Here is a 23,930-nt window from a genome sequence, read left to right on the forward strand (position 1 = left end):
AATATAATTATTAATTAATTATAACTATTAATTATAATATAAATATAAATATAATTTATTAAGCCTATTCAAAAAAGTTTTAGCCAATTAATAGTAAAATTCCATTAAATTGACTTGAATAATCCTTTCACGTTATTGATATTATCAGTTAAGAAATTTTAATTTGTAAAAAACTATAGAGCTAAATAAAACATTTTGTATAAATCTTAAACTATAATATATTTTTATTTTTATTTTATGAATACGAATCACATAGCCTTAACTAAATTGTTCATTCCCTTGTTCCATTAACATTTTTGAGCGCAGTAGCCTATATACTTATTTACAGTAGGAGAAGCTGTTTGTAATTAGCCTACATATAGTTCTTCATTCACTAATAATTTGTTAAAACGACAGCCTATGTGACAAGCATAATGTAAAGTGTTGTGCCGTCACTCTCTATTTTTGCTGTGACTTTGTCATACAGGGCTGGTGAGCGCACAGTTTACAAATGAGAGGACTTCCACCCGCCCACTTACTCCGATAGTCCAGAAATAAGTGTGTCTCAACTGGCCAATCACAGACTGTCTCATTCATTTCCACCAATCTGATCTATGATAGATATCCTTCAGAATTAGAAAACTAGCTCGTCATACTCCAGTTTACAGCATGACGTAATCCCAGGGGCCCTGGGTGCATTTAAGCCCCCTTCATTCACCCTCTCTTCATTTCAAACTGAGTTTCACTCCTGCGAACTGTGGATCAGCAAAAGTGACTTTTTCATTTGTCAAAAAGTGATATTCTTCAAACGCGAAGTGTCCATTAAGAAGAAGCGACTACATTTGACAGGGCACTGAGAATTAAAAACGGGGACTGGCCGCCTTGTAAACCGTAAATCGGATAATCTATCATCGTCCTGACAGAAGATCACTTTTCACAAGTAGGCTATATGTGAAAGTCTGTCTGTTTTTTTTTTTTTTTTTTTTTTTTTTTTGTGTGTGTGTGTGTGTGTGTGTGTGTGTGTGTGTGTGTGTGTGTTTTACTTCATCCAAGTTTTGATCTGTTTAACAGCGAGCGCGCCTCTGACACTCTCCCGCAAAAGTGACGAGCTGTGAATTTCTTGCATTAGAAGTATAAAAGGAAGAGTCCATCATGAGCAATCACACACATTTAGACGATCTGCCGCCTCAATACTACCAGGGCACGGACTTTGGGGAAGAGGAAGAGGAAGAGATGCCAGCAACAGAGAAAGATCTGGCCGAGGACGCGCCGTGGAAGAAGATCCAGCAGAACACCTTCACCAGATGGTGCAATGAACATCTCAAATGCGTCAATAAGAGCGTCACTGACCTCCAGAAAGACCTGGCCGATGGGCTCAAACTCATCGGACTTCTGGAGGTCCTCAGTCAGAAGAAAATGTATAGAAAGCATAACGTCAGACCAAACTTCAGACAAATGAAACTGGAGAACGTGTCGGTGGCGCTGGAGTTTCTGGACAGAGAGCGAATCAAATTAGTGTCAATAGGTAAGTTCTGATTTAACTAGCCTAGTTGGACAGGAAAACACTAAAAGTTAAATAAGTTTCTGTTTTTATATTTAAGTTCTATATCATTGTATTGACACTAACATTCGTTAACACTTTAGATTAGAGAACCCATAGTCACTATTATCTAGGATTTTCCATCAGTTAACTCCTAATTGCTTATTGATAGTAAGCAAGGTTGTGGTAGTAGTGGTTAGGTATGGTTACGAGATCTAGAATACGATCACGCAGAATAAGGCATTAATATGTGCTTTATAAGTACTAAACAGCCAATATGCTAGTAATATGCAAGCTAAAAAGTTAAAAGTGAATATGTGTTCCATTATCTAAAGTGTTACTTACCAACATTTCTATTTAAACTTTGAAGAGTAATAGCAAAGATCGTCCCAGTGTAGGAATAGATCCTTAATATAACAATTTCACATGGTTGATGTTTAACATTAAAATATTTGTAGCCTTCTTCTGATTTACTTATTAATAAATGTGAATTATTCATAAATTATTATTTGTTAATTACTTATTAATAGAAGTGAAGTTATCATGCAAATGTAGGCTAGTTGTTTTTGTATATCTGGTAAAGTTGACTGCCAAACCTCTCTCACACACACACACACACACACACACACACACACACACACACACACACACACACACACACACACACACACACACACACACACACACACACACACACACACACACACACACACACACACACACACACACACACACACAAGCCTGCCCGTAAACATCAGCATTCAGATGCTCACTTCTTTACCTCCATCTAAAGTTCGGTTGTCAGGACTCAGGTCAGAGTCTGGGTGTAGTATTTCAGCACCATGTACACATTGGGCTTCCATGTGTCAGTGAAATGGAAAATAGTTCTAAAGGGCCACAGCATGTTTATTATATTTTTTTTATAAGGTGAAAGGTTACATTGATCTGTCTCTAGACATGCTGTAAAACTTGTTGGAGTATTAATGAATACAGAGTAAATATTGCAGTTACATCACTGAAGGATTTCAGTTTATTGGTCAATGTTTAGAGTTGCATTGATAGATAAAGAACAGACTTTGTGTAAACCAGTTGCGTGAAGCTGTTTAGGAGAGACTTGACTACGTAAAGGGTTAATTCACTCACAAATGTATGTTGTTTTTTTACTCACCCTCATGTTGTTTCAAACCCGTAAGACTTAGTTTCATCTTCGGAACACAAATGAAAATATTTGAATGAAACTGAGTGCTTTCTGTCCCTCCATTGACAGCTACGCAACTACCAATTTGACGCTTCGAAAAGTTAATTAAGAGATCGTAAAACTAATCCGAATGAATTGAGCAGTTTAGTCCAATTTCTTTTGAAGAGACACGATCGCTTTATATGATGAACAGATTTAATTTAAGCTTTTATTCACATATAAAAATTGATCAGTGAAAACATAAACAGAAGCTCAACTGTACTTGCCTGGACATGTGAGAACAAACCTCATTGGTTCTTGCAGAAGCTCAAACGTTGATGCTTAAAAAAAAGAATGGACCTTATTGTTTCTCGCACATCAATCAAACACGCTTGAGCTTACATTTACTATAACTGATGTGTTAGTTGATGAATGTTTATATGTGAATAAAAGCTTAAATTAAATATTTCAGAAAATTCAGACTAAAACACTTCATATTGATTAGTTCTACGATCTCTTTATGAACATTTTGAAGCATCAAAGTGGTAGTTGCATGGACTGTCAATGGAGGGACATAAATCTCTCATATTTCATTCAAACATCTTCTTGACAGAATGTTCATTTTTGGGTGAACTAACCCTTTAACAGCCTGCATCTGGATGTCAGTGTTATTTCTGAGATGCTAAATGTAAACTGATGTCGAACTACTATTAATACAAACACTTGTACCTACTTTTTCAAAAATCAGTTTTCTTGTGATTGTCTTTGACCTGTGTAGACAGCAAAGCCATTGTAGATGGGAACCTGAAACTGATTCTGGGTCTCATATGGACACTCATTCTCCATTATTCCATCTCCATGCCCATGTGGGATGATGAGGATGATGAAGAGGTTAAGAAACTCACTCCCAAACAAAGATTGCTGGGCTGGATTCAGAACAAGGTTCCAGAGCTACCTATTAACAACTTTAACAAAGACTGGAGGGATGGCAAGGCCCTTGGTGCCCTCGTGGACAACTGTGCCCCTGGTAAGTACACATTCTGACATTATCAGGTGTAGCTGTTTGCTTGATTTGACTTTGGGCATTTGTGTTTGGGTGAGGAAGTCCATTTGTCCAGAGATTTTGGGTTCTCACGCTATATTCAATGCTTTGACCAATTTGATGGTTAACTTATTTTTAGATTTTTTAGACAAAAGGGCAAGAACACAAGATAATTAATTGTCATAAATAGAATTGATTGAGTTTCAGTGCCAATATAAAACGAGTAATGTAATAAAATCATTAAATAGGAAATTAGTATATACAGTCTTAATAAAATTCTGAATAGTTTTGTGTGACTATCCTCCTTTTCCCCCTTTCCTTTTAGAGAGCTTAACCAATTTTATCTTCATTAGGAAGAGAAATAATAACATGGGAATAATAATAATAAAAAAAAAATATATAAAAAAGTTCAAACTAAATCATGACCTACTTCCTGCGCCACTCTTTGCTCATGTGGAGCCATACTTAGGAGAGGGGTTAGTGAAGTAAAGTGTTTACTTCAGTGTAGTTGATATGAAACAGTCCCTGTGAGACAGTCATGACCATACAGGGTGTTGCTGGCTTTTGACAAATCACAGCGTTACCATTATCATTTTATATTTTGTATACATTATATGTTTCTTTTGACATTTTTAATAAACAATTTATAAAGAGCATACCAAGTTTATGGGAGGCCTGATAACATAACTGATTTATAAATTTAGTTCATTATTGTTTCAATAAAATGTTTCCATTACTTTTTAAGTATAGTTTGTGGCTTTAAGACCTCATTAAATGAAGAAGTTAAATGATTCACTCATACCAATTTAACTCTTTCTGTAGGTCTGTGCCCTGACTGGCAAAAATGGGACCCCAACCAGCCTGTTGCAAATGCTCGTGAGGCCATGCAGCAGGCGGATGACTGGCTCGGCGTGCCACAGGTGAACATCCACTCAACATTAACACCACTTGTTTGGCCAATGAATTTTATACTCTACTTGAAAGTATAAAAGGAAGTCCTAAGGAAGGTAGTGTCTAGGCATGGGTTTGTGTAAAATGTTAGTGGTTTCAGCACTTTGACACATAGTGGTGCATGCTCCGTTATCTTCATGGGATAAGTGTGAGATTCCACTTATGGTGTGGCATGTGTGTCATAAATTCTTGAGGCTAAATTCCCTGCTGACTGTTGAGGGGATGTGGGAGGGGTTTGGCTCCTGGTAAATCCTGCCCTTGGCTTGTTGAAGGCCGCACTCAAACCTCGGCACTCTGTGGATAAATATAGTATCTGAAGAGATTGCCACCACCTTGTGATGGTAGAACAAATGTGATGGTGAAAAAAGAAATGCTGGAAGGGTGTGGCTTCTTTCTGCAATGTTTATGTCATCATAAACATGCTTTCTGATTAGTTCACTAGTTACTTCTCCAATGGAAATTTGGTGTAATAGCTTTTTTTCTGAGCACATACAGTACATATGGAACTTGAAAGCAGTTATTAGTTAATGAGGCCCTGTATACTTAATTCTTAATTCATCTGACATGTATGCATTTTTGACCTCTAGGTGATAGCTCCAGAGGAAATTGTGGATCCGGATGTGGATGAGCATTCAGTGATGACATACCTCTCTCAATTTCCCAAAGCTAAACTGAAGCCTGGAGCCCCTCTTAAGCCAAAGCAGCTGCACCCCAAAAAAGCCAAGGCCTATGGACCAGGTGAGCAAACAAAGGCTTATACTGTACTCCAAGTTCAGTTGAAACGTCACGAAAAGTGTTTGTCAGCACAAAAGCTAATAATGAGTTTTTGAGCCACACATACAAATTTAGTAAAAGGAATTTTAAAATAAGGGCTATTTATGCTGTATTTGCATACTTTGCATACAATCAAGTATTCAATATGTACATTCTGAGTATTGCTGTTGTTGAAAGACTTGTATGACAGTTTGTTTTTATTTTTTTATGAAAACAGGTATTGAGCCTCAGGGGAACATGGTTTTGAAGCCAGCTGTATTTACTGTAGAAACAGTCGAGGCTGGACTTGGTGAAGTGATTGTATACGTAGAGGACCCAGAGGGTCACACTGAGGAGGTAAGAAGTGTCAGATATATTTCTCTAACATTCTGTAACTGTTGCATCAATGTGAAACAAAACATTTTAAACTAAAAATCTATCTTTTAATTTTGCTAAAATTAAGGCTAAAGTTGTCGCCAACAATGACAAGAAAAGGACATTCTCTGTCACTTATGTGCCCAAGGTTGAGGGACCGCACAAGGTATGCATTAGTACAAGAACATGGTTGTACAGTGTCCATTTGAGGATATGAACTGGTTTGCTTCCAGTTGCATGGTTGTTTATTTATTCTATTATATCACAGGTGAAGGTACTCTTTGCTGGTCAGGACATTGATAAGAGCCCCTTCATGGTGAATGTGGCGAAGGCTCTGGGGGATCCCAGCAAAGTTCAGGCTCGAGGACCAGGTCTTGAGACAGTTGGCAATGTGGCCCATAAACCTACTTATTTTGACATCTATACTGCAGGTGAGCAAAATTAATAAAATGTGTTTTGGAAGAGGTTTTTCTATATGAAGTTGCTCTCACGGTTCTGTCTCACTCATTTCAGGTGCTGGGGCTGGAGATGTTAGTGTGGTCATTGTTGACCCTCAGAATAAAAACAACACTGTGGAAGTTATTCTAGAAAACAAGGGTGATAACATGTTCCGTTGCACCTACAAACCTCTTCAGGAGGGGCCGCACACCATCCATGTGACCTTTGCTGGGCAGCCCATACCCAACAGCCCCTTTAAAGTGCACATCTCCGAAGGTAATCATCTGATCATTTTCTTTTCTTATATATCTTGTTAAATTAATCAAATGTCTTTAAATGTGTCAGCCATACTGGAACAGTGAGCAACAAAGAAAGTCAAAGAATCTCCCCCCCCCCACCAAAAACACAATTGTTTATTTTGTAGCACACCCTAAACCTTCTGCTGTTCCCCTGAAGCTGATACCCCCTCATAAAAAGAAAGGTGCGCAAACCTCTGCGGGCTAAAGCTTAGCTTCTTGCTTGTTCGCAGCAGCTTAATTCCTACCTTACATCAAAACACCCACTTTGAGGCATGGTAGGAAAAGAGCAATACCAAGTTATGTGTTTGAATTGGAGGAACACATAAACTTACATAATATTTGTATGAGTGTCATGTTAAAAAAATAAAAAAATAAAATAAAATTGATTTTATACATCTTTATAAAAGCAAAACATTTTGTAATACTGTCAGTTGGAATGACCATTCTAGCAATCTGTCATTGTAATACTGGTATGTTTTTTGTATTGTATTTTATGAATATCCTATTGTATTCTATGAATGTCCTATATTTTATTCTTATCATAAATGACTTGTCCAGTTTTCCTGTTTGTCATCAGAGCAACTGACCAAAAGCACAGCACCTCGCTTGATCTTACTAACACTGCTTCAGTCTGTGCATTCAAAAAAGTTGGGGACATTTTATAATATGTTTATTTTGTTTCTTTTTCCCCATCAGCCAGTAATGCCAATGCTTGCCGTGCAACTGGCCGGGGACTGCAGCCTAACGGCGTTCGGGTTAAGGAGGTGGCGGATTTCACAGTTTTTACCAAAGGAGCAGGAACTGGAGAGTTGAAGGTCTCTGTGAAAGGGCCAGGTGAGTCATTTATAAACTTTCTTTCTTTCTGGGGTATATTGTGGGGATTATTTTACTGTTAAAACTGAACACTTGTATTCTGAAAAACTTGTATTCTTACGCAATTACCTTTAATAAAAACAAAAAACAAACAAAAAAACAACCTTTTTAAATGTTACTACATAGTACAATCAGATGTGTTACATTTTCTTACTTACACTTTCTTACTTGGCTAGATACTTTGACTATTAATTGTGTACACTTTGACTACATAATGAATCCATTTTACATCCTTGCTGTAATTCTTAGTCTCTACATTTAGAAACATTTATATTTAGAATGGCGAGTATTCTATGCATATGTTTTCAGGAGGAGTAGAGGTGCCTGTGAAAGTACGTGATGTTGGTGATGGAGAGTTCAAGTGTGATTATTGCCCTGTTAAACCTGGAAAATATACTGTAAACATCACATGGGGAGGCCAACCTATCCCACGCAGGTGAGAGCTAGTTGTACATCTTAGTTAACCACTGTAATGTAAATATAAACACCTTCCTCTAGGTCGCCATGATTTTGCCAAGCAAGACATATTCCTGGATCAACATTCCTGTCCAAAAACATTGTCCTAAACCTAACCCTATCCCTACCCTTAACCCTAACCCTGCTCAAAACTTATCCCTAAAATCAGAGGGAAATGACAGATGAATAAGAATGGTGTAGAAGGCCCTACCCCCTTTTGTAAGCCTAAACTTGACATTAACTGTAAACGTATCCCTCAAATCTGATTGATTGATTGATTAAAATGTTTTTCAGGATTTATCCAGGAACATGTTTTACTTCACCCCTTCCTCTGTGTCAAAGTTTCCTCTATTATATTTTATGTTCAATCTCAGCACTGTTTAAAATGTGATTATTTTAGCCCATTTGAAGTGGAAGTCAGCAAGGAAGCTGGACCGCAAAAGGTGCGGGCTTGGGGTCCTGGCTTGAAGACTGGAATGGTTGGAAAGTCAGCTGACTTTGTTGTTGAGGCCATTGGAACAGAAGTAGGAACTCTAGGTGGGTAATTCTACATAAGGAAGACAATAATTAAGATACTTTCTTTTATGTGTCCAGCTAATTTTTACATACCATCTCTTTTCTTTAAAGGGTTTTCAATTGAGGGCCCTTCTCAAGCAAAGATAGAGTGTGATGATAAAGGTGACGGTTCCTGTGATGTGCGTTATTGGCCCACCGAACCCGGAGATTATGCAGTTCATGTCATCTGTGATGATGAAGATATCAAAGACAGCCCATTCATGGCCCATATCCTTCCAGCAGCTAATGATGTCTTCCCTGAGAAGGTGGTTTACACATGGAAACAATAATCCAAAGTAATCTCTGATTTTTTTTTTTGTGTCAGTGTCAGTGTTATTGATCTGATGAATCTCATGTGCAGGTCAAAGCGTTTGGGCCAGGCCTGGAGCCCACCGGAATTATTGTCAACAAATCAACACAATTCACTGTAGATGCTCGAGAAGCTGGCAAAGGCAGTCTGAAGATCTATGCTCAGGTTTGATATGTGTAATATTCTCAGTGCTTTGCTTTGGCAATGATTGTAGACTAATGCTAAGCATTAGTCCTGCCAGTAGAATCAGTGTTAAAGGGTAACAGATGGCAAAGACACATACATGCAAACGTGAATTCTTATATTTCTGCAAACTTTCTTCTAGGATGCTGAGGGCTGTGTGATTGACATTCAAATTACTGATAAGGGAGATGGCACTTTTGTTTGTATGTATGTTCCTACCAAGCCGGTGAAACACACCATCATATTAACCTGGGGGGAGGTCAACGTACCCAAGAGTCCCTTCAGAGTGAGTATTCCCAGTGTAGTATTTCGGTTTGTATTATTATGTTTTGAAAAAGCACCATTAGGTGAGTTATTGTTTTCTTTGAGATTTCACTTTGTTTTTTGCACATCATTGCTGATTTTATAGTCCATAGCTTAAAACTTTGTTTTTGAAGGTTCTTGTTGGTGAAGGCTGTCACCCTGAAAACGTGAAGGTCTATGGGCCTGGAGTTGAGAAAACTGGCCTAAAGGCAGATGAGCCCACCTACTTCACTGTCGACTGCAGTAAAGCTGGCCAAGGTGTGCATAATGAGTTTGTTTTTTCATTATATGACACTGTAAAGAAAGTTTTAATGTGACTAACCATTCTGACTATATCTTAGGTGATATTAGCATTGGCATCAAATGTGCCCCAGGTGTGGTGGGTCCAGCAGAGGCAGATATCGATTTTGACATCATTAAAAATGACAATGACACCTTCACTGTCAAGTACACACCCCCTGGCCCTGGCCGTTACACAATCATGGTGCTTTTTGCAGATCAGGTAAAGCACTGAACAAACTTCTTGCTTCTTGCCTGCACCCAATTGCACACTAATGCTTAGTGAACATTTCAAACTATTCTCTGCTTAAAACAGGAAATCCCCAACAGCCCATTCAAAGTCAAGGTGGATCCGTCTCATGATGCTGGTAAAGTCAGAGCTGAAGGTCCTGGACTGAACAAGACAGGTGGGTGTAAGCCGCAACATTAAGACCACAGGGCAATTCATTTTAATTGACACAACTCTGCTTTACAGGCATTCAAGTGGATATTCCAACCCATTTCACCATCTTCACAAAGGGAGCAGGAAAGGCAAAACCAGAAGTGCAGTTCAAAACTGCTTTTAAAGGAAACGCTGTTAAAGATTTTGAGATCATTGATAATCATGATTACTCCTACACTGTGAAGTACACTGCTCTTCATCAGGTCAGGGGTCACTATCATCTATTCCATGTCGTTTTTACTTTGAACATGAATATTATTAAGATTGGAAAGGTTATGTATCATCAGCAATAAATGCCTAATCTTCTGCAATTAGGGTGAGATGGCTATCATGGTCACACATGGTGGAGATCCTGTTCCCAAAAGCCCTTTCAAAGTCACAGTTGCCCCTTCACTCGATCTTGGCAAAGTCAAAGTACAAGGCCTAAATGAAAGTAAGCACTTTAATTCAACAGTTAAACCACTTATGCCAAAGCAATTTACAACCTGAACTATCAACTGTAAATGCATACTGCACTCATGCTTACTAAACTGCTGTATGTGTTGCAGAAGTGGAAGTTGGAAAGGACCAAGAGTTTATTGTTAGCACAAAGGGGGCAGGTGGACAGGGTATGGTACAAGTGAGCATAACCTCACCCTCTGGTAGACCAATACCTTGTAAGTTGGAATCAGACAAGACAAAAGAGGCCACTTGTGTGAAATACATCCCACCTGAGGAGGGTCATTACAAGGTGGACATCAGCTATGATGGGAACCCTGTTCCAGGAAGTCCCTTTTCTGTGGAGGGACTCATGCCTGCCGATCCTTCCAAAGTAAGAGCACAGCCTATTGGGAATAAAAGGTCTCATGACTTTGTAAAATTATTGTTTGAGCTCTATCATTTAATGTTACTGGATTTCCCACTAGGTTCGTGCCTATGGACCAGGACTTAAGGGTGGTTTTGTGGGTCAGCCTGCACCGTTCACTATAGACACAAAAGGGGCAGGTGCTGGTGGTCTGGGTCTAACATTGGAAGGCCCCTGTGAGGCGAAGATTGAGTGCCAAGACAACGGTGATGGAACCTGCTCTGTTTTCTACTTGCCCACAGAGGCTGGTGACTACAATATCAATATCCTATTTGGGGAGGCTCATATCCCTGGCTCTCCTTTTAAAGCTGCTGTCAAGCCAGCTCTGGATGCTGGCAAGGTTATAGTGAGTGGACCAGGACTAGAGAGGGCTAAAGCTGGTGAGGTGGCCAGTTTCACAGTGGACTGCAGTAGAGCCGGAGAGGCTGAACTCACCATTGAGATTGTGTCAGATTCAGGGGCTCAAGCTGAAGTTTGTATTAAAAAGAACAGTGATGGAACATTCTCTGTCACCTACACCCCACTCTTTCATGGGACACACACCATCACAATTAAATATGGTGGCCAGCAGGTGCCCAAGAGCCCCATACATGTTCAGGTGGAGCTGTCAGTGGACACCAGTGGGATTAAAGTGTATGGACCAGGAGTCGAGCCAAGAGGTAATATTTAAAAATTGAAACAACAACTTTCTGTTATTAACTTTCCAGCCGCAAATCAATTATATCTTATTTTCCTGTTTTTCTGTCATTTAAGGGGTCCTCAGGGAAGTGACAACACACTTCATTGTGGATGCCCGGGCCCAGACTAAGACCAAAGGAGGGAATCATGTTAAGATTCACATCATCAATCCATCAGGCGCTAACACAGATGCATATATCACTGATAAGGGCGACGGCACATATAGAGTGGAATATACTGCTTTTGAGGATGGTATGTCACTCAAACACAGAACAAATATGTTTAAGGAAAAAATATGTTGAAAGTGAGGGTTTTTTCAAAGGCTTTCAAAGAGTTTGAAATATTTTATATATAAATACATGTAAATGCTAAGTGAGTATTACGTTTTTCAAATGAGATATCTTTTTAGAAAAAGATACATGTATGTATATATATTATACAATGGATTGGGTATTTCATCCCTTGTGATCCACTTTCCCGCAAAGTTGAGGGGTTCCTGCAAAGGGGGGCCCCTGGTGTACATATACAGACAAGACAGGTTTTGAGAAGCTTTTAGAGCTTAGAAGCGGTAGTGAATGAGAGCATATGACAGATGGAGAGGGAGTTTATAAATAGGAAATGCATTGTAAAAAGAGATCATTAAATAGTTGTGTGCCTGACTAGGGCCCTCTGCACATCCGTACAGAAATACATCTTATATTAATACCAATGACAGCTGCAGTTCAAACAGAGCCTATTACAAATACTTTCTAGAAACACTACAAAAGCTATATGCTGTCAGACTCTGAAGGTTCTTTCTTATTTCATAGATGCAATTATAAACTAAATAAAATAATATTAAATATAATATGTGTAAGACAGCTATATGTAGCCTATGAAGTTGGATTGGCATAAAGCTGAGTTCTTCAAATGAAAGTAATTCTTTGCTTTGTGTAGGTTTGCACCTGATCGAGGTCTTTTATGATGATGTTGCTGTTCCTAAGAGCCCCTTTAAGGTGTCCGTTGTAGAAGGTTGTGACCCAACACGTGTTCGAGCTTATGGTCCAGGCCTGGAAGGTGGGCTAGTTAACAAACCCAACTGCTTCACAGTGGAGACAAGGTATGGACTCTCTATGCAAATACTGTTGCATCATTGATGCCTTAAAAGAAACTCATAGTTGCTTTAAAGCTCAATTAGATGTGGGAAATTAACATGTAATTGTAGATCCATGCTTATTTTAAAGGGGTGCTGGGACAGGTGGTTTGGGTTTGACCATTGAAGGAGCATCAGAATCCAAAATGTTCTGTAAGGACAACAAAGATGGTAGTTGCAGTGTTGAATATATGCCTTTCACTGCTGGAGACTATGATGTCAATATCACTTATGGAGGCCAGCCTATTCCAGGTGAAATATTATCTATCTAATTACCTACAAAGATGTTAACTACCAATACAGTATTACTGTATTATCTATATAATTTTTTATTTGAATTGTATAGTTCTATAACTACTTCATATTTGGGGTTACTGTTCTCAGGCAGTCCATTCCGGGTGCTGGTTAAGGATGTGGTGGATGTCAGTAAGGTGAAGTGCTCAGGTCCTGGACTTGCTAACAGAGTTACAGCACATGTTCCACAAACCTTCACTGTGGACAGTAGCAAAGCAGGACTGGCTCCTCTAGAGGTCCAGCTGTATGGACCAAAAGGTACAAAACATGAACCCCTGCAGTCCACTACAAATATGCTCTGATCCAGTCTAACACTAAATAACTTGTTTAAATGTACTTCTACACTGTAGAAGAATTGCTGAATTCGAAGTACGAGTAGTATACTAGTATGCGGTTCTGATGTTCCATACTTGCCATACTTGATACATGAAATCTTGAACATGTTCTGTCTTACAGGAACTCTTGAGCCTGTTGTTGTTAAAAACAACCGAGATGGAACGCATACCGTCAACTACACCCCTGCGCAGGAGGGGCCGCACACTGTGTCTGTCAAATATGCCAACCAAGAAGTACCTGGCAGGTAAGATCTTAAAGTCATGCATTTTAGACTGTTTAATTGTTACCATATGACAATAATGTGACTTGAAGACATAATTTGCATCTCTTTTTTTTTGTGGTTGTAAACAGTCCATTCAAAGTCAATTCAGCCCCCGGACACGATGCCAGTAAGGTGCGGGCTAGTGGACCTGGTCTGGACACTAAAGGAGTTGCTGCCAGTCTACCAGTGGAGTTTACCATTGATGCTCGTGATGCAGGGAAAGGCCTTCTGACAGTTCAAATCCTTGTGAGCACATTCCTATATATATATATATATATATATATATATATATATATATATATATATATATAGAAATAGAAAACCTCAAAATAATGCATATATTACCAGAGAAGTGCATTTAAACATTGTGTTCTATTTAGGATCCAGAGGGAAAGCCGAAAAAAGCCAGCATTCAAGACAACAGAGATGGAACTTACACTGTATCTTATGTGCCGGATATGACTGGCCGCTACACCATAACCATTAAGTATGGTGGCGATAACATTCCATTCTCACCTTACAATATCCAAGCCTTACCAACTGGTGATGCCAGCAAGTGTCTGCTCACAGGTATTCTTTCCATTTTGGTGCTTGGTGTTTTGTGCTTTCTTTTCGTAACTCTTGTTTTTACTGATTTTTATTTTTGCTTGCTTTTTATTTTCAGTGTCTATTGGAGGACATGGTGTTGGTAAGGAATCAGAAAATTTATTTTAAATATTTTATTGTATAAGGGTGATATATTCTATAATGAAATATTCTACCATTATAAATATTTTACCATTACACCAAGTAATATGGTTCCATAATTAAGTTCTTTGGTTTTTAACAATGTTGTTATTTGAGCAGAAAGTCTTGGGCCCAATATTAAGATGGCAGAAGAGACATTCATCACTGTGGATGCCAAGGCTGCTGGAAAAGGGAAGGTGACATGTACAGTTCTGACCCCAAATGGCATTGAGCTGGACATGGATGTTACAGAAAATCCAGATGGCACCTTCGACATATATTATACTGCACCCGAGCCGGGAAAATATGTCATCACAATCCGCTTCGGAGGGCAACATATTCCTAAAAGCCCTTTTCAAGTCATGGTGAGTGATATTACTGAACAGGTGTGTTGAACTGTGTATCACTGGCCTGATAAACCAATTATAGATCTATTGATTTCAATTCCAGGGACATTACAACAGAATGGATAAAATATTCAGTACTGAAGTGACAGTGAGCAGGGCACTGTTTGAAATCATTGTTGCTTGTCTTTCTTATGCTATCTCAGGCTACAGATCAGCCTGTTGCACCGAGAGACGACACAAAACCCATGTTTCAACCCCTGAACTTAGTTATCCCATTCACTGTCCAGCAAGGAGAGCTCAGTGGTACCATCTTTAATCATGTTAATTTAGAGCAAAAATCGCACTACTTTTGTGTGCTGCTGTTAGAAGTATCCCATGTCTGTTTTATTTGCAGGCGAGGTGCGTATGCCCTCTGGTAAGACAGCTCGTCCCTTCATCAGGGACAACAAAGATGGAACAGTCACAGTGCAATTTCAGCCTACAGAGAGAGGCCTGCATGAAATGGACATAAAGTATGATGGCAACCACATCCCAGGTTGGACCCCCTTTTAACATTATGTGCGAAATGGCTCAACAAACATTTGGACACTCAAGATGTACTTAAAATAAAATAAAAATAACTTTTATTTGATAATATCAAACTCATTTGCAATTGCAAACACACAGTGCTAGCAGAGAGTTTAGCTTTTCTGCTTAAATTAAGTAATTTAAGATAATACACTGCGTTATGTAGTTTACAGAATCACAACTTGAATGCAATTATGTTCACAGGAAGTCCTTTGCAGTTCTATGTAGATGTAATGAACAGTGGGATGGTGACAGCCTATGGACCTGGTTTGTGTCATGGGATAATCAATAAACTGGCCACTTTTACGGTTGTTACCAAGAATGCTGGACAAGGTACATAAAGGTGTTTGCAGCAAAGCAAATATATAAATATATTTTTATAAAAAGTGTGCCAAATAGTCCATTTTGTTTGCCCTTCACAGGTGGGTTGTCCCTTGCTGTAGAGGGTCCATCTAAAGCTGAAATCAGTTGTAAGGACAATAAAGATGGTACGTGCACCGTGTCCTACTTGCCCACTGCACCTGGTGATTACAACATCATTGTCAAGTTTGACAACAGCCATATTCCTGGCAGCCCCTTCACTGCAAAAATTACTGGTACGATAAGAAATGTGTCACTTGTGTTTTTAAAAATTAGACCTGGTAAAAATAACTGAACTCTTGCCATCCTTACCTATAATATGTCTGTTTGTGTAGGTGATGATTCACTCCGAAGGTCTCAGATGAACGTTGGCACAGCGGCAGATGTCTCACTGAAGATCACAGAAACAGACCTGAGCTATCTGACAGCTAGCATCAAAGCTCCATCAGGAAAGGACGAACCTTGCCTACTGAAGAGGTTGCCCAACCAGCACATTGGTAAGCACAAGAGGCCATAAAGTGTTTTCTGCGTGTACTAGATTGGCTTTGATTAATCTCTGCTCCCCTCGCTTCACCAGGTCTCTCCTTCACTCCAAAGGAAGTGGGGGAGCATGAGGTCAGTGTGAGGAAGAGTGGGAAACATGTGAACAACAGCCCTTTTAAGATTATGGTAGGACCAACTGAAATCGGAGAGGCCAGCAGAGTCAAGGCTTTTGGTAAAGGTTTGGTTGAAGCGCATACCTTTGAAGTGGCAGAGTTCTTTGTGGACACCAGAAATGCTGGTATGTTCTTTTTCTGTTATGAGTTTTTGAACTTGCATGATTTGTCTATGCATGATTTCAAATTCAAACCTGCTGAAATACACCTAATTTAATTTATTTCCACGCTGTCTTGATTCAAAGGATATGGAGGTCTTGGATTGTCCATCGAGGGTCCAAGTAAAGTGGATATCAATTGTGAGGATGTGGAAGATGGAACATGTAAAGTGACATATTGCCCCACTGAACCAGGCAACTACATCATCAACATCAAGTTTGCAGACAAACATATACCAGGTTACTTTTTCAGTGTTTCTTTACAGTGATATGCTCTTGTAGGCTGGCAGTCCATTACGGCAGAGATTTGTAACATTTTGTTTGCTCGCACCACTCCGTAGGAAGTCCTTTTACAGTGAAGATAACAGGAGAAGGAAGGATGAAGGAGAGTATAACAAGGAAAAGGCAAGCTGCCTCTATTGCTTCAGTGGGCAGCGCATGTGACCTAAACCTTAAAATTCCAGGTAAAAACAAATACCAATAAATGAGATTGTGTGAGTTAGAATACAATTAACTGTGACAGTATTAGCCAAGGTGTCTGAAATCTGATTTATTTTTTACTTAGGAAATTGGTTTCAGATGATGTCAGCACAGGAGCGCTTAACTCGTACCTTCACACGCAGTAGCCACACTTACACACGTACAGAACGCACCGAAATCAGCAAGTCACATGGTGGTGAGACTAAGCGGGAAGTACACGTAGAGGAGAGCACAGAGCTGGGCGGCGACCCTTTCAGAGATGTATTTGGATCCTTCCTGGGAAGAGAAAGACTGGGAAGCTTTGGTACAGTTCGGCAAGAGGGTAAATCTTTATAATGCTGTACCCCCACCACTACCACCACCAAAAAAACACCATCGCCTATAGGCCTATAGGTCTTGTTTCATCGTTTCCTTTACTTGTTTTCCCCTTTTCCAGGTGACACAGGGATCCAGGGAATGACAGCCCAGGTGACCAGCCCTGGTGGAAACGTAACAGATGCAGAGATTGTTGATAGCGGGAACAGTACCTACAGAGTCCGCTTCGTACCTGTTGAAATGGGTTCTCACACTGTCAACGTCAAATACAGGGGTGAGCATGTCCCTGGAAGCCCCTTCCAGTTTACAGTCGGGCCTCTCGGAGAAGGAGGTTCCCACAAGGTCCGGGCTGGAGGCACAGGCCTAGAGAGAGCTGTTGCAAAAGTTCCTGGTATGTTTTAAACAAATTGTTTTCTTCTTATTTTTGTAATGATAGAAATGTACATACATTTTTTTCTTTCATTTACTACATCTCTCTTTTCATTACCCTCTGATAGCTGAATTCAGTATTTGGACAAGAGAGGCTGGAGCAGGCGGTCTGTCTATTGCTATAGAGGGGCCAAGCAAGGCTGAAATCTCCTTTGAAGACAGAAAAGATGGATCCTGTGGTGTTATTTACATTGTGCAAGAGCCAGGTAAGGTTTCCAAAGAAGTTGCTATGATTTGAGTTACAATAAGATAGCAAAACCAGTTGAAATCATTGCATTCTCATTCCCCATTTCTCCTCTCAGGTGACTATGAAGTTTCCATCAAGTTCAATAATGAACATATCCCAGATAGCCCCTTCATTGTTCCTGTTGCCACATTGTCTGATGATGCACGTCGACTTACTGTTACAAGCCTTCAGGTAAGCTCTAGTCACAGCTAGCCTGTACCTTACAAAACAATAAGGAACAATGAGGGATATTATATAACATGCACTGAACACATGGTAGTAACTATACAGCAACAGTGAAATAAACACTTGCCAGAACAACTCTTTCTGCTCTTTGAGTCATGGCTCAACTATTTTTGTGCTCGAAATGTAATTCGACTCCATGTCTGTCCATGGCCATACTATATTTTTATTGAGCAAGGATTAAGTGTTCTTACGTGTGCTCTATCTATCTATCTATCTATCTATCTATCTATCTATCTATCTATCTATCTATCTATCTATCTATCTATCTATCTATCTATCTATCTATCTATCTATCTATCTATCTATCTATCTATCTATCTATCTATCTATCTATCTATCTATCTATCTATCTATCTATCTATCTATCTATCTGTATGTCTATCTGTCTGTCTGTCTGTCTGTCTGCCTATCTATCTATCTATCTATCTATCTATCTATCTATCTATCTATCTATCTATCTATCTATCTATCTATCTATCTATCTATCTATCTATCTATCTATCTATCTATCTATCTATCTATCTATCTATCTATCTATCTATCTATCTATCTATGTGAGCATTTTGGAGTCAGAAATCAAACTTTCATTCCTCTTTTCACTTGCAGGAGAAGGATTTGAAGGTTAATCAGGAAGCCTCATTTGCGGTTCAGAGGAATGGGGCGAGGGGTGTCATAGATGCTAAAGTACATGCCCCCTCTGGTGTAGTAGAGGAATGTTATGTCACTGAACTGGATAGCGGTGAGTTGTAGACTTGTTTATGTTTTGTCTTAAGAACATGACTTATTTGAAAGCATGACAACAAATAACCCAAGTCATCTTTATTTATATAGCTCTTTATACAATACAGATTGTAAAAGATGGCAAATGCCTATTGAAATGTTACTTTGTTAAATGTTAATGTTACAACCTTTAATTGTTACAACATTATAATTCCATCCTTTTCATAGACAAGAATGCAATTCGCTTCATTCCACGTGAGAATGGTGTTCATTCAATTGATGTGAAGTTCAATGGAAGCCATATCCCAGGTAGCCCATTCAGAGTCCGTGTTGGAGAAGCAGAATCTGTTGGAGATCCAGGAATGGTGTCTGCCTTTGGTCCAGGACTTGAGGGTGGACGCACAGGTATTGGACAAAAATGAGTATTATGTAATGATTAGTATTATGAAGGATTTAGCATGATGTTGCTGCAGATGGTCTTGCTCAGTTATAAATCACCAGCAGATCCAATTTTAATCTTATGTTCTTATTGTTCTGTAGGGGTTCCCTCTGAGTTTGTCGTCAACACATGCAAGGCTGGATCAGGTGCCTTATCTGTTACTATTGATGGTCCCTCAAAGGTCAAAATGGACTGCACTGAGTGCCCAGAAGGTTACAAAGTGTCTTATACACCTATGGCACCAGGCAACTATCTTATATGCATCAAATATGGTGGCCCACAGCATATTGTTGGCAGTCCCTTCAAAGCAAAGGTTACAGGTAGGATGAACACAAATTGATTGAAATTCGTACTTTGATGTGATGGAATGTTTCCTGATTTTTTGTTGTTGTTAGAAATTAATACATAATTATGCCACAAATGCTGCCATTGAGCTTAGATTGTATTGAACCAGGAACAGTTTTACCTTAAATAAGTCATAGGACATCCAGTGTGTTTTTTCAGCTATGTAATATTTGCACAGTTAGAGATTTATGACTATGGGTTTTAACATGTCTATCTCTTGTTGTAGGTATGCGTCTGTCTGGGGGCCACAGTTTGCATGAAACTTCATCAGTCATTGTGGAAACTGTTACCAAAACCTCTAAGATGGCCGGAGCTTACAGTTCTCTGTCCAGCTCACAGTCAACTTCAGATGCCAGTAAGGTTGTATGTCATGGTGCTGGCCTCTCCAAAGCCTTTGTGGGCCAGAAGAACAATTTTTCCGTTGACTGTAGTAAAGCAGGTAAAATAAAACCAAAATTAAGTCAATAATGGTTTAGCACCAACTAAATACATAATTATACAGGGTATTTTACTTTTTATTTTTTCAGGTACAAACATGCTAATGGTTGGTGTCCATGGTCCCAGAACTCCATGTGAAGATGTGTCTGTTAAACATATGGGAAACAAGCTTTACAATGTAACCTACACAGTGAAGGAGAAAGGAAACTATGTAGTTATTGTTAAATGGGGGGATGAAAGTGTACCAGGAAGTCCCTTCCATGTGAGTGCTCCCTAATCACCTAAAGTTACCCCTCTAGAGTTCCTACTTCTCTGAAGAAAATCTTATTTTATGACAAAAGCTGATCTTAGAGGCCGCTGCCCTTTATTTAATGCTAACCTATATGACACAAATGCATTTTAATACTGTGTTGGATGCCACAATGTATCATTTATTGTTAAAAGAGTGAAGAGTTTTAATTAATTAAAAAAGGAATATAGTTCAATTTATTAGGTATGTCTTCAAAAGCCTGTCTTGTTTAATCACCAAAAGACAAAATGTGAGTATTTTACAGAGGGAGATTTATTGTTCTTAAAGGCACTTTTGTTGGTCATGAAAAACTACAGCAAAATGGTTTTGCGTTCTGATAATTTCAAGTGTATAGATGTATCCAGTGCTTTTATATGCTTTATAGAATGTACTTTTTGTTATCTTAACCAATGATTTAATATGCATTATTTAAAACTTAAATAAAGAATAAAACTAAGTGTGTTGTTTTTTCCATACACACACACACACACACACACACACGCACGCACGCACGCACGCACGCACGCACGCACGCACGCACGCACGCACGCACGCACACACACACACACACACACACACACACACACAACGACAAATTTAGCTTTTGTCCTGACATGCTCTTTAAAAAAAAAAAATTATTAATTTTAATGTGATATCCTTTGTGCCCAGTTTGCTCATTTAAACATAGGTAAAGCACATTCTATATGGCCCTCAGGTTTTGCAAAATATTACATACTCATATTACAGGTCACAATTTCACAATCGCTAAGACTCATTTCTTGAAACCCCTTTTCTCACAACATTAAACACAAAACCAATTCTTCAAACTACATTCACAAAACCTCTGACACTTCTGGCAAAAATCAAACAATCGGCTCAAAACCATTTCACCTGTATACTCAAAATCAAACAATGCTCACAGCAAGTCAATATATAAAAGTTAAAGGAGGATATAAATTAAGTAGGAATGTCTGGCTTCTGGGGTGTCTATTAGAACACAGAGTCCAGCAGTACAGTTTCATTTGACCACTTTATTAATCAACAGAGCAAATGAACAGGGAGTACATCATGGGCCCTATTTTAACGATCTAAGTGCATGGTCTAAAGCGCAGGGCGCAAGTGCACTTAGGGTGTGTCCGAATCCACTTTTGCTAGTTTAACAACAGGAAATAGTCGATGCGCGGCGCATGGTCTAAAAGGGTTGTCCCTATCTTAATGAGTAATGGGTGTGTTTTGGGCATAACGTGAAATAAACCAACCAGAGTCTCATCTCCCATTCCCTTTAAAAGGGAATTATTCAAATAAAATAATCTTTAATACAGCCGCCCCCAAATTTGTATCACAAATTTGCAACATTAACATTAAAGGGAATCAGCATAAACAGGAATAGGGACAAGACGTGCCACAGGTCTGATGTACCTTTTTTCCTTCACCTCAGAGATCCTTACTATGAATTACCATGACCTTGCCACCTATATGCCACATAGAATTAGGAAGCTGGGGGATCAAGGATTGTGACAAAGTCAAGGGAGAGTTAGGGCTTTCAATGCACTATTTTTGTCTAGCCTATACGTAAAGCCCAATTTATACTTCTGTGTCGGACCTACGCCGGAGCCTCTACGCTATAGGCTAGACGTTGGTTTTCATTTATACTTCTGCGTCGTTGGCCGCGTTGACACGCAATTACACATGGGGAGGGACCATGTGGAACCCGAGGGAGTGGTTCTAGCAGACCAATCATAGCGCTTGCGTCCGCGTAGAATTGACACATTGTTACATTTTTGGAGAGGTGCACGTTAGGATACGCCGAAGGATACGCGTGCTACACACAGCCTAGGACGTAGCTACGGCGTGAGTTCAACGCAGAAGTCAAGTCAAGTCAAGTCAAGTATATTTGTATAGCGCTTTTCACAATACAGATTGTATCAAAGCAGCTTCACAGTATTAAATTAAAATAATACAACAAGGTTTGTTTCTAGTGGAATTTATTGATTGATAAAATAAAAATAAATATCCCCAAAATATCCCCAACTGACCAAGCCAAAGGCAACAGTGGCAAGGAACCGAAAAACTCCATCAAGTGACCTAATGGTGTCCTAAAACTCCATCAGGTGACCTAATGGAGAAAAAAAAAAAAACCTTGGGAGAACCCAGGCTCAGTCGGGAGCCAGTTCTCCTCTGGCATTTATGAACTAGAGACCGGATTGTAGTTTGAACTGTAAGATTAAAAATATTATATGAATGCCAGGCCGAAAAGATGCGTCTTTAATCTAGTTTTAAACTGGGAGAGCGAGTCTGAGCAACGAACAGTATCAGGAAGGCTATTCCAGAGTTTTGGAGCTAAATGTGAAAATGATCTCCCTCCTTTGGTTAATCTGGATATCCTAGGTATGACCAAAAGCCTTGAATTTATTGATCTTAAAGAGCGCGATGGATTATAGGGCGATAGAAGATCCGTTAAATAGACTGGAGCTAAGCCGTTTAGGGCTTTATAAGTCAGTAGCAATACCTTGTAAATAATACGGAACTTTATAGGTAACCAATGCAGTGATGATAAAATCCGTGTTATATGATCATATTTTCTTGATCTAGTAAGAACTCTAGCTGCTGCATTTTGGACTAACTGTAGCTTGTTTATTGAGGATGCAGGACAACCAGCTAATAAAGCATTACAGTAATCTAGTCTCGAGGTCATGAATGCATGAACTAGCTTTTCTGCATCAGAAACTGATAGGATACAACGTAGCTTAGCAATGTTTCTAAGGTGGAAAAAGGCTGTTTTTGTAACATATGAAATACGATTTTCAAAAGACAAGTTACAGTCGAGTATAACACCCAGGTCTTTTACTGTAGAGGATAAAGTAACAGGACATCCTACGATGTTAAAGTTGTATTGTAAGAGGTTTTGTGGGCGGTTTTTTGAACCGATAAGTATTACCTCTGTCTTGTCTGGATTTAATAAAAGAAAATTACGCATCATCCAATCTTTTATATCTTTAACACACTCTGTCAGTTTGGATAATTTAGCATTTTCATCCGGCCTTGATGAAATATATATTTGAGTGTCATCAGCATAACAATGGAAACTAATTCCATGTTTCCTTATAATATTTCCAAGTGGCATCATACACTCACCTAAAGGATTATTAGGAACCCCATACTAATACTGTGTTTGACCCCCTTTCGCCTTCAGAACTGCCTTAATTCTACGTGGCATTGATTCAACAAGGTGCTGAAAGCATTCTTTAGAAATGTTGGCCCATATTGATAGGATAGCATCTTGCAGTTGATGGAGATTTGTGGGATGCACATCCAGGGCACAAAGCTCCCGTTCCACCACATCCCAAAGATGCTCTATTGGGTTGAGGTCTGGTGACTGTGGGGGCCATTTTAGTACAGTGAACTCATTGTCATGTTCAAGAAACCAATTTGAAATGATTCGAGCTTTGTGACATGGTGCATTATCCTGCTGGAAGTAGCCATCAGAGGATGGGTACATGGTGGTCATAAAGGGATGGACATGGTCAGAAACAATGCTCAGGTAGGCCGTGGCATTTAAATGATGCCCAATTGGCACTAAGGGGCCTAAAGTGTGCCAAGAAAACATCCCCCACACCATTACACCACCACCACCAGCCTGCACAGTGGTAACAAGGCATGATGGATCCATGTTCTCATTCTGTTTACG

The 23,930-nt window shown here is 39.3% G+C and overlaps 1 protein-coding gene across 2 annotated transcripts; it reads left to right on the forward strand.

The window, feature by feature from the left end:
* The first annotated feature begins 706 nt into the window (after positions 1–706).
* Positions 707–20,699, forward strand: flnca (filamin C, gamma a (actin binding protein 280)). Of its 2 annotated transcripts, XM_081355383.1 has the most exons (49): positions 707–919; positions 1,051–1,504; positions 3,475–3,723; positions 4,561–4,658; positions 5,277–5,427; positions 5,681–5,799; positions 5,906–5,983; positions 6,086–6,248; positions 6,331–6,531; positions 6,680–6,736; positions 7,251–7,388; positions 7,737–7,863; positions 8,284–8,420; positions 8,511–8,704; positions 8,800–8,913; positions 9,074–9,217; positions 9,369–9,492; positions 9,576–9,736; positions 9,830–9,920; positions 9,989–10,158; positions 10,271–10,388; positions 10,504–10,766; positions 10,861–11,458; positions 11,553–11,729; positions 12,414–12,576; positions 12,701–12,861; positions 12,994–13,161; positions 13,360–13,483; positions 13,591–13,747; positions 13,882–14,071; positions 14,166–14,189; positions 14,348–14,592; positions 14,778–14,877; positions 14,969–15,109; positions 15,346–15,474; positions 15,564–15,737; positions 15,837–15,998; positions 16,079–16,282; positions 16,403–16,555; positions 16,657–16,779; positions 16,881–17,117; positions 17,232–17,501; positions 17,608–17,745; positions 17,842–17,957; positions 18,618–18,750; positions 18,960–19,136; positions 19,272–19,490; positions 19,742–19,954; positions 20,043–20,699. In XM_081355383.1, the coding sequence occupies exons 2-49, from the start codon at positions 1,132–1,134 to the stop codon at positions 20,228–20,230; spliced, it is 8,154 nt and encodes a 2,717-aa protein (XP_081211509.1). In that variant the 5' UTR covers positions 707–919; positions 1,051–1,131; the 3' UTR covers positions 20,231–20,699. The 2 variants fall into 2 exon arrangements, with proteins under 2 accessions (XP_081211509.1, XP_081211510.1); XM_081355384.1 differs by lacking the exon at positions 6,680–6,736.
* Positions 20,700–23,930: the final 3,231 nt, after the last annotated feature.

The sequence above is a fragment of the Scardinius erythrophthalmus genome, assembly GCF_964197995.2.
Source record: "Scardinius erythrophthalmus genome assembly, chromosome: 24".
Lineage (NCBI taxonomy): Eukaryota > Metazoa > Chordata > Actinopteri > Cypriniformes > Leuciscidae > Scardinius > Scardinius erythrophthalmus.

Coding starts and splice junctions, on each gene's coding strand:
- flnca (XM_081355383.1), top strand. CDS start 1,132: ATGAGCAATCACACACATTTAGACGATCTGCCGCCTCAATACTACCAG. Junction 13,484..13,590: donor AACCAAGAAGTACCTGGCAG/GTAAGATCTTAA, acceptor GGTTGTAAACAG/TCCATTCAAAGTCAATTCAG. Junction 14,878..14,968: donor CCAGCAAGGAGAGCTCAGTG/GTACCATCTTTA, acceptor TTTTATTTGCAG/GCGAGGTGCGTATGCCCTCT.